Source organism: Perna viridis, chromosome 12 (assembly GCF_037379345.1).
Source record: "Perna viridis isolate PV_CMFRI_1.1 ecotype Kerala chromosome 12, ASM3737934v1, whole genome shotgun sequence".
Lineage (NCBI taxonomy): Eukaryota > Metazoa > Mollusca > Bivalvia > Mytilida > Mytilidae > Perna > Perna viridis.
The window spans coordinates 24,456,289-24,467,368 of NC_142456.1; the positions used below are offsets into that span (position 1 = coordinate 24,456,289).

Here is an 11,080-nt window from a genome sequence, read left to right on the forward strand (position 1 = left end):
GATACAACACTATCAATTTCAGTAATGTTCTTTTTAAGTAACTTTATCTAACGAGTTTTCAATTCATGGTAGGAAATCATGTTTGTGTGTTAATTAATTGTTTTCAAAAGTTACTTCCTTTATTTTCTGTTCTAAGCTTTCAATGTCGTACTATTTCGCCGTTCATGCTATTTAAGTCACGGTCTAATCGAGCCAGATTTTGTGAACATTTAGGTGCTTGAAATTTCGGAATGTAAATGGTTTCTACTGAGGAATCAAGGCAATTGTCATTTAGGGCAGAGAACAGTAAGTAACAATTCTTTGCGAGTTTTTGCAGCATTGGTACGCAGATCCGCTTTTTTGTACGATTATATTGTCGTTTCAAAGTTGCGATTTTGTGTGGAAAGTTATTTATTTATTTCACCTGTGTAAAAAAGTTCATTCTGATTTCTTCTAATTTGTGTTGATCATTTTAACTCTTTAAATCAGTTTTGATATAAATGTTACTTTTTGAAAACCTTTCAATGTTTCATTTACACAATTAACCATATTGTGTTGAGGCTGTTTGCTTATGCAATCGAATATAAAATCATCGGGACCCTCAAATTTATCTCTCCCGTCTTGTGCAATGAGAACCTTGGAATTGTTAACACTACTGTTATAATTCAAGTATTCGTTAAATTTTGTATCGAATTATTAAATTTCTGACAATCTGACAAATTAAACAACGATTCTCTGGTTTGTTGTAATTTGTGTATCAATAAGATAAGAGTGTTTTCTCCTGTTAGCTCGGACTTATCCTCTTTGTTTAAACCATTGTTTTGACGTCAACCTTTTGTTTAAACAGTGGATTCACTTTTTTACGAATCATCGGTGGACTAACAATAGACAAAACTTACCAAAAAAAATAATAACAATAATAAATAATAAAAAAAATATATATTATTTTCTTTTAATTATTGTGGATTGAAAATCTTCGTAATATGCTATTATTTGATAGATAAATATACTCATTTCTAAATTTTATCAAGAACCGCCTATGGGCCATTTTAGATTATACTCCAACTAATCCTAAAAAAATTGAAACATACTATTGTCCACTAATGAAAATCTATCATCATGAGTCATAAAGAAACCAGAATCCTCCCAACGGATGGAATACCTACAAGTACTTCTGCTCCTTATGTTTATATTGTAAGAATCAGGCACAATTGGAAAAATCAGAAACATGCATGTTAAAACCCCACCGATTTGACAGTAAAGTATCACTCAAGAATGCTTTAAACCGTTGTTTGATCTCTGCATCGCATCATTAGATTTGCTCAGAAATTTTTCAGAAGAATGTTAGAAAAAGTAATTTTTTTGACAGAGTTATCTTAAAAATTATCGTACAGCTGCACAGAATACGTAACGTCACATAGCACTCCGCCGAATAATAGTCCAGTAAGGAAACTTTGTAACGCTCATAAATTTGCATATTTAGGTTAGGAAAAGAAAACGAAAACTAATACCTTACACTTCAGCAAAACAGCGATAAATAGATTATTTAATATTTTCCAACTCCCTTTCGTTGAAAAAGTATTATACAATCTAATAATTTGTGGTCAAACAGCCTACTAGGTTCGTGAATACCCTCGGCATCAATCATGATGGTGAACAAATAATAAAAATTGGAAATTTCAGTGGTTTTTTTTTTCAAGATCGTCTTTATTCATAAAATGTTAGCTTGATCAGGCCCTGCATATGATAACATTTGATTTGATTTGTTTCATGAAATCAGAATAAATGATAAATCAGTAAATAATAGAAAATTCGTAATCGAATGAATAGAAAAAAATCTATATTTTAACCAATTTTCTTTTCAAAGACAAAACAGACAGTTATTTTTTCATGGTAAAATGCATTTAAACAAAACCATCCACGTGAATCATGTGATCATGATGAATGGTTTATTACATGACTTTTGTATCAAACTAGGGACAGATAAACAAGGATAAAACAGTTTTTTTCGTTTTCATGTACTTCGGGACAAGCATCAATAAAAGAACAAACATTTTGAAGTGTCAGTCTCTTTAAGAATCAGGCAGTGGAAGAAATATGGTATGGAAAAAAAAACCATTTGAAAGTTTAATTTGACTATTACCGTCAAATTCAAAGAACAAAAAATTAATACCTTGTTGGTAAATTGAATTTCATTGAAATGAACTGATAATGAACATTTCAAGTCAACTCTATTTTTTCTATCAAGAGGTGCAGAGATCAAATAATGATCTTTTCAAATAGAGAAAGCATCCTTGGGTGAAATTATATTGCCAGATAGGTTGGTTTTTGACATCCAAGTTACTTTTCCCATTCAATACAGTAACTATCACTTAAATTTAACGATACTCTGAACCCAGTGTCGCATATTAATTTAGCAGAAATATAAATCTATGTGCATAAATATCATGAACATATGTAGAATATACCATGGCATACTTTTCCGGGATTTTCTAAAATTAATTAAAGTAACCATGTAAAGTTTATTAATCTAGAACGCCACGTTCATACCAACTAATCGTTTTGGTCCCCCCTTTACAGCTAAAACTTTGCCTTACTAAAATGAAACCTTAAACATAGACCTATGTATCTGTTGTTACTCTTAATTACGATGAAGACTTCATATTGAGGTACGAGCTTAGAATGGTTTAGCATACCACTTATCATAAATTCAGGTCGTCTGCTTTAGGTTACAGACCACCAATTCAACCAATCAGCATTCGGAACGTACGCAAAAATAGTCCTACGCAGAAATTACCCCTGTTCCTCATAGTGCTGTGAAAAAAGTTCTCATTTTATTTAAAAAATTTAAACAGTTTTTGAAAGGAAAAACATTTCTGTACATTTTATAGGTGCATTTTGCTTCTTGTGATGTGAAGCCTAATCTCCATAATGATTTTTAAATATACCCCTATCTTGTGAAAACACTGGGATTTCCCATGCTATTTATAGACCCTTCACTTCCGGTGACCAGTACTGCACTGCAAGTCTGCTAACCCCACATGCCATTCTGAGGATTGTGAGCTGACATATGTAGAATCATGCTGATATATAGTCCTCTGCAGGTTAAAGTTAAGGTAAAGTCCAGAGAAGCCATTGAATATTGTGAAATTAGCATAGAAGCCTATGGAAAGTGGAATTAGTGGTTTTTAGCCTTAAGCTGAAGCCATGGCAAAATGAAAAGTTTCTTGAAATAGCTTTAAACTACTTGAAGATCTTGTTAACTTTGCCATGAGAGGAATACACTACAAAAATCTTTCAAAATATGCATTTTTTTAAGTTATAGGTCCAAATTATGGAAAATTGGTCTTTTTGGCTGATTTTTATGTCCTATCTTGTAAAAAGTGTAGAAAATTTAGTAAAGATATCAAATATTAAACTTTGAGGGCTATATTTACCTAAATATGGTGGTAATAAGCACTTGAAATCAAGTTTTGTGTAGATTTGAGCAAAAATTAGGTTAGAAATGAGGAAAAACTCACTTTCATTACTGCGGTTAAGGCCATATCAGCATTCCCCTATGGCAACATGGAAAATTCATTATTGAGTACTTTTTTTGCTTTAGGTGCCCTTTACTGGTCATGTTTTAATGTGAAAACACTGTATTTACAAATTTAAAGCCAAATATATCACCTTTTGCGAAAATTTAAAGATTTAGGATTTTTGACATGTGATCAAGAAAAAGGGGGAGGCATGTCAGAAATAAATTTTTAAAAATAGACCAATTTCTCAGAAAATGATTACTTTTAAAACTATTTCTTCATTAATATTGTTAAAAAACAAGTTGTGATTGATATTTTTTATTTGAAAAGTCAGAAAAAGTTCTTTGCAAATATTTAATGCATTTAAGTATGGTAGAATATTGTCACTTTTTTGCTCGCACAACTTGGTTACCCTATATTTAAAAATCAAATATTTAAAAAAAGTGCTTGTCACATTTCACTGAAACTTTGCAAATGCATTCAGTATGTGTGTAGGAAGATACCTGTATAGTTATTTATTTTTTCTAAGACAAAAAGTGACTCTTTAGGTTACAGACCACCAATTCAACCAATCAGCATTCGGAACGTACGCAAAAATAGTCCTACGCAGAAATTACCCCTGTTCCTCATAGTGCTGTGAAAAAAGTTCTCATTTTATTTAAAAAATTTAAACAGTTTCTGAAAGGAAAAACATTTCTGTACATTTTATAGGTGCATTTTGCTTCTTGTGATGTGAAGCCTAATCTCCATAATGATTTTTAAATATACCCCTATCTTGTGAAAACACTGGGATTTCCCATGCTATTTATAGACCCTTCACTTCCGGTGACCAGTACTGCACTGCAAGTCTGCTAACCCCACATGCCATTCTGAGGATTGTGAGCTGACATATGTAGAATCATGCTGATATATAGTCCTCTGCAGGTTAAAGTTAAGGTAAAGTCCAGAGAAGCCATTGAATATTGTGAAATTAGCATAGAAGCCTATGGAAAGTGGAATTAGTGGTTTTTAGCCTTAAGCTGAAGCCATGGCAAAATGAAAAGTTTCTTGAAATAGCTTTAAACTACTTGAAGATCTTGTTAACTTTGCCATGAGTTGGAATACACTACAAAAATCTTTGAAAATATGCATTTTTTTAAGTTATAGGTCCAAATTATGGAAAATTGGTCTTTTTGGCTGATTTTTATGTCCTATCTTGTAAAAAGTGTAGAAAATTTAGTAAAGATATCAAATATTAAACTTTGAGGGCTATATTTACCTAAATATGGTGGTAATAAGCACTTGAAATCAAGTTTTGTGTAGATTTGAGCAAAAATTAGGTTAGAAATGAGGAAAAACTCACTTTCATTACTGCGGTTAAGGCCATATCAGCATTCCCCTATGGCAACATGGAAAATTCATTATTGAGTACTTTTTTTGCTTTAGGTGCCCTTTACTGGTCATGTTTTAATGTGAAAACACTGTATTTACAAATTTAAAGCCAAATATATCACCTTTTGCGAAAATTTAAAGATTTAGGATTTTGACATGTGATCAAGAAAAAGGGGGAGGCATGTCAGAAATAAATTTTTAAAAATAGACCAATTTCTCAGAAAATGATTACTTTTAAAACTATTTCTTCATTAATATTGTTAAAAAACAAGTTGTGATTGATATTTTTTATTTGAAAAGTCAGAAAAAGTTCTTTGCAAATATTTAATGCATTTAAGTATGGTAGAATATTGTCACTTTTTTGCTCGCACAACTTGGTTACCCTATATTTAAAAATCAAATATTTAAAAAAGTGCTTGTCACATTTCACTGAAACTTTGCAAATGCATTCAGTATGTGTGTAGGAAGATACCTGTATAGTTATTTATTTTTTCTAAGACAAAAAGTGACTCTTTAGGTTACAGACCACCAATTCAACCAATCAGCATTCGGAACGTACGCAAAAATAGTCCTACGCAGAAATTACCCCTGTTCCTCATAGTGCTGAGGAAAAAAATTCTCATTTTATTTAAAAAATTTAAACAGTTTCTGAAAGGAAAAACATTTCTGTACATTTTATAGGTGCATTTTGCTTCTTGTGATGTGAAGCCTAATCTCCATAATGATTTTTAAATATACCCCTATCTTGTGAAAACACTGGGATTTCCCATGCTATTTATAGACCCTTCACTTCCGGTGACCAGTACTGCACTGCAAGTCTGCTAACCCCACATGCCATTCTGAGGATTGTGAGCTGACATATGTAGAATCATGCTGATATATAGTCCTCTGCAGGTTAAAGTTAAGGTAAAGTCCAGAGAAGCCATTGAATATTGTGAAATTAGCATAGAAGCCTATGGAAAGTGGAATTAGTGGTTTTTAGCCTTAATATAGTAATTGCATGATGTCGTAGTCGTCAAATAAATTAAGTCATGCATTCATAGAAAACACAAAGTACATTCCTACAATAGTCCTAGTGGAATACTGGTATAAAGCCAGCTTTGCCTCCTAGCGCCTAAGGGCATAATGTCTTCCACAGTACACATACTACTGCAGTGTAATACACGGAGTGTACACATGTATCACTATGAATTACGAAACATTAAGCTTAAAGACACATAGATCACGTGCCCCTTGTAACACATGTAATCAGATATATTTTCTTAAAATCAAACTAAGCGTTCATCTATCGTGAATGGTTTTGATAAACGCCAAAATAAAATAACGACGAGCAAAATGATAAAACGGCATGCATTGTGAAACTCCATGTGAAACACTTTGATCCATAACAGTCATTTTGGCCGGCAAAAGGAATTGCCATTTCGTAAGTCCATCCGTAAAGTTCCTGTAAAACGATTGCTCCCAAACCAGTTGCGGTGAGAATAAGACCCCAGTTCCGGCCAAAATATTTAATACCATAATATTCCCCAGTAATGGTTGGGGTAATGCACCATAGACTACCGTTTGCCATACCAACTACAATCACCAGAAAAAGCAAAACTGCAAAATGATCAGGAAAAAATATACAGATAGTGAGGAAAACAGCTTGTATAAATGTAAACCCTAACACGATTGTTACCCTAGGCACATATGCTATTAGCAAGTCTGAAAGAAATCCGGCAAATATCTTGGATCCCACTTGCGATATCGGGTTTATGGTCGTAAAAAGAGTTGTGTATTTGTCCAAATGGAAAGACTTAAGGTAGGTTCCAATGTTACTTTGAACGACAAGCTGCACGCTTGATGCAAAAACAGACGACCAAAGAATGAATTGAAAGTTAAATGTTTTAAACAGCTTCCAGCCTGCAATCTGCCGAACCGGTACGGAAATGCACGATTCCTCCTGATTATCATCTTCGTCTAGTAATCGTGTTATTTCCAATTCTTTTGTTGATTGGAAAGATCGTAGAAACAAAATACTTAGAATACAGACTGTGAAAAGTAATATTGCAGACGACAGGTAAAAACCTTTCAGGTTCTGTTTTCCTTGATCTTCAACATGGCCATCTACAAAGACAAAACCATAGATAAGAGCTGTCAGAGCAGGTCCGGCACTGAACGAACCATCTAGAATTCCAACAACTTTTCCTCTATGTTGTGGAGCAAAGTTGTTCATGTTGGTCATTAGTGACGCCATATAGAGGAAGCCTGACCCGAAACCTAAAACAAGAAAACGTATAGATAAATCACTTTTATCCATACTGAAATATTATACAAAATGTACATTGGAGCCATATTTGACATTTACTATTCAAAGAAAGACAACCATGACGTTAACTGTGTGTAAAATACTAACTCGAAATCAACTTTAATATATATATTTTTAGTTGCCTTTGAGTTTGTAAATCATTGATTTCAAATAGATGAGATGAATCTAATAGTATAATTACAAGCTTTTCGATGTGTCTTTGATCTCGCGAGATATTTAAGAAACGTGACCAAAGAAAACTTTTGCGACCACGCAAATTTTCTTTCAATCCATACCAAAAATAACCATGTGTAAGATAGTTGCAACGAAAACGTTAACGACAGACTTTTTTTTTGGATAAGAGTGAAAGACTTATTATAGTTCATATGGTTTATTGAACAAAATCTAAAGCAACAGAATGTTTTTGTTTTAATTGGGTCGACAATAATGTTGTTGCTTTTGACTATATAATGTACTCTCCCTCTCTCTCTCTCTCTGGTAAAATATTTTTATATGACTTATAGGTTCCCGCCGTTTCTGCTAGTAGAATTATCAGAAGAGCTGGTTCTAGGACTGTTCTATGACACCATTATAGAACTGTCCTAGAGCCGGCTCTTTTGACAATTCCTTGAGAGGTTAGAAATTATCTCATCTGTAAGAATAAGCAATTCAAGGAATAAGGACATCCTAGAAAAAGATACCGTATGGTACGTAGGACTAGTGTTCTGTCACTGATTACGAAGGAAAACATGCATGTACAATGTACAGAGGGGACGACACGTGCATTTATATTTACTGATTCAATGACTTCTATTTAAATATTTATACATAAAGTGACTTTATTTCTGTAACGAGATTTCTGAAAGTTACAGGGTATAACTTCCGTCCAGTTCCAACATTCGTTCTTTTAAATCAACCTGAGCTGTTTTGTAATAATTAATATATATATATAAATTAAATTCCTTTTCCGCTTAGGTAACAAAATTGTTAGGGATGACTCTTTTCTTATCTTACATTCATTTCATAATCGGCCAAACTTACCCACTAAGAAATAATATAAATCTTGAAGGACAGGCTTATCACTATAAAACTCTACTGTCAATGTCGTTGACCATAACATCATATAACCTGTACCAGCAAGAATTAATGCAGTGAAGGAAGTCCACCGCGGTCCAAGTCTTTCGCACATCAGCCCCGCTGGAAACCCAAACGTGGTTCCGAAGTTGGAAAGAGATCCCATTAGGTCAACTTAGAAAAACAAAAAAATTAAACATGCATGCTGATACATGCATTCTATGTACATAAGCTACATGTACTACATGTATATGTATGTAGACAAATTGTTGAATAATGCGTTTCAAAAACTCATTAACATGTACATGTGTAACAACTTGCGACATGAAAGAGTAAATATTGAAAGGAAATCGACAAAAACGTAATTTGTTCGCCTTTCAGGAACAATAACCGTAAAAGGAGTCTGAACGATTTTGTTGAGATTTCGGAATTCGGAAATATCGTTGTTTTGTCTCTATCTCCCGTACATGTCGTTTTTCTAAATGTACTTGTACCTTGAAATAAGTGAATTAATATGTGCCTACTATGTACTATATAGAGACATAGCGGCCATATTTTTTTCACGGATCAAAAATCTAAACGACAATCCCAATAAGCATTTATGCTAACATTGATTAAAATCAGTCAAGTACATGCAGTTTCAGAGAATTCCAATTCAAAAATTCAAAGAAGATGAACACTTAAATGGCGACGGATGCCAAGTGATGGTAATACATAGCTCAAATTGCAAGGTGAGCCGATTATTAGGTCCGGTAAAGCCTATATTCCATTTTCGAGTTACTTGTTTTACTCGAAAAACTGAAAGATCGACCAAGTCTATATTTTTAGGGGGGGGGGGGGTCATGCGATGAGTGCAACCTTTAATCTATAGCACTTGTTTTGTTTATATTATCGAACATTTTCTTGACAAGACTTAATATATTGAGCTAACGCGAAAAGGTTATAATTATATATATGTGTACAAATGTACATTGTACATGACTTATAAAACCGTACCTTCAGACTGTTTATAATCGAACTTTTTCTTGACAGCATTAATGTAAGCGCCGAACGCGTATATAGCGCTGCTGTTATCATCCCAAAACATCCAACGACAAACGACAAGAGTCGAGCAATACTTTGACGTCGATTCATCACGACATTGAAATCAGTCTTCACAATTTTTCACAGCCTTTCAAACATGTTATCCATAAAACGAATCTTGTTAATAGTTCAAACAATCATTTGCTGATCATTTTATGCCACAAAATAGAAAAATGGTTGAGTCACATGACGTAAATTCCAATTCCATGCAGTTAAAATAATCCTTTGATCATATATTATCACGTGACGAAAATTCTAATTTCGTGCAATTAAAAACAATCCTTTGATTATATATTATCACGTGACGGAAATTCTAATTTCGTGCAATTAAAAACAATCCTTTGGTTATATATTAACATAAAATTCATTTCCATAAGTACATGTATTACAATATGTAACGTGTATGATAATGAACATAATTATTATATATGTATTAACTTATGATATCGTATCTCTTTGTTTACACTTGAAATGTACTTGTAATTAAACCATTACTGATAACAGTACGTATCTACTTAGTATATGTATTTGGCATGATACATTTACATCTGTACTCATGAATCACTAAAAGTTTAGTTTCCATACCAATTGGTACAATCATAATTATGTTTCCGTGATACAACAAAGTCTAATTTGTTTTAATGTTTCCTTTAATACAGTAAAGTATCAGTCTCTGTAAGAATCAGGCAGTGGGTGAAAAATGGTATGAAAAACCCGTCTTTTGGTAGTGTAATTTAACTATTTGTAACTTCAGAATCAAGAATAAAAGACAGTATTTTCCATATCATGTTGGTGCATTGAAATGCACTGAAAATGAACATTTCAAGGGCAGATAACTCTGTCAAATACCTTATTTTTCTAACATTCTATTGACAAATTTCTGATCAAAGCGCCAGTGATGCAGATATCAGATCAAATAATGTTCTTTTCAAGTAGAGCAAGTATCCTTGAGTGATATTACATTGTCAGATCGTCGGGGTTTTGATATGCATGTTTCTTATTTTTCCCTTTTTACCTGATTATTACAGGCACTTACACTTACGAAATGATTTTTCAGTGAAACCTGTCTAAACCGAACCCCTTTATGCACTTTAAAATTGGTTCGGTTTAGAGAGTTGTTCAGTTTACTAAAATTCAAAATACATTTAAGTATCAGTTTTTTTTTGTTTTTTTTGTTTTGTGTTTTTTTGTTTTTGTTTTTGTTTTGTTTGTTTTGTTTTGTTTTGTTTTTGTTTTTTGTTTTTATTATAAATTAGACAAGAGGTGATTCATTCATGTTAAAACCCACCGATCTCCCTTTTATTTCTTGTTCAGAAGCAGTTTCTGATCACATGACCAGTCAGTTTTTCATTTGGTTGTTGCGCTTTTGAGATGAAAATCATATAGATTGTACATGAAATTTGCACTTTGCAAGGGTTATGGTTCTTGTTTGGGTTTCATTCGGTTGATTATAGTTGGAGGTGAATGCATGATTTTCTAAAAAGTGCAGATATGAACGCAAAAATGATTATCGTTATGTGAAAATATAGCAAATGTGGAAAAGCATCGTTTGTTTGGTGGTCTTTTCTTCGTCATGATCACTAAATGAATGTATAAATAAACCCACAGATGTGTAATTGCATAATACAATGTAATGTCAAAATAGAAACATAGATTTCATTTTGAGTAAAGAGTCACTGTGGTTTAATTTTTTTTCTTTTTTTAAAGCTTTAAAAGGAGAACAAAAACCTGTCCGTTAAGGTTACCATACGTGCCATATTTTTCT

At 32.8% G+C, this 11,080-nt stretch overlaps 1 protein-coding gene across 1 annotated transcript; it reads right to left on the minus strand.

The window, feature by feature from the left end:
• Positions 1-903: 903 nt before the first annotated feature.
• On the minus strand, positions 904-9,730 carry LOC148601775 (uncharacterized). The gene is given in 4 exon segments (XM_088555079.1): positions 904-7,130; positions 8,200-8,406; positions 9,229-9,294; positions 9,297-9,730. Coding segments are annotated over 4 exon segments (1,317 nt in total). The 5' UTR covers positions 9,367-9,730; the 3' UTR covers positions 904-6,156.
• Between the last annotated feature and the right edge of the window lie 1,350 nt (positions 9,731-11,080).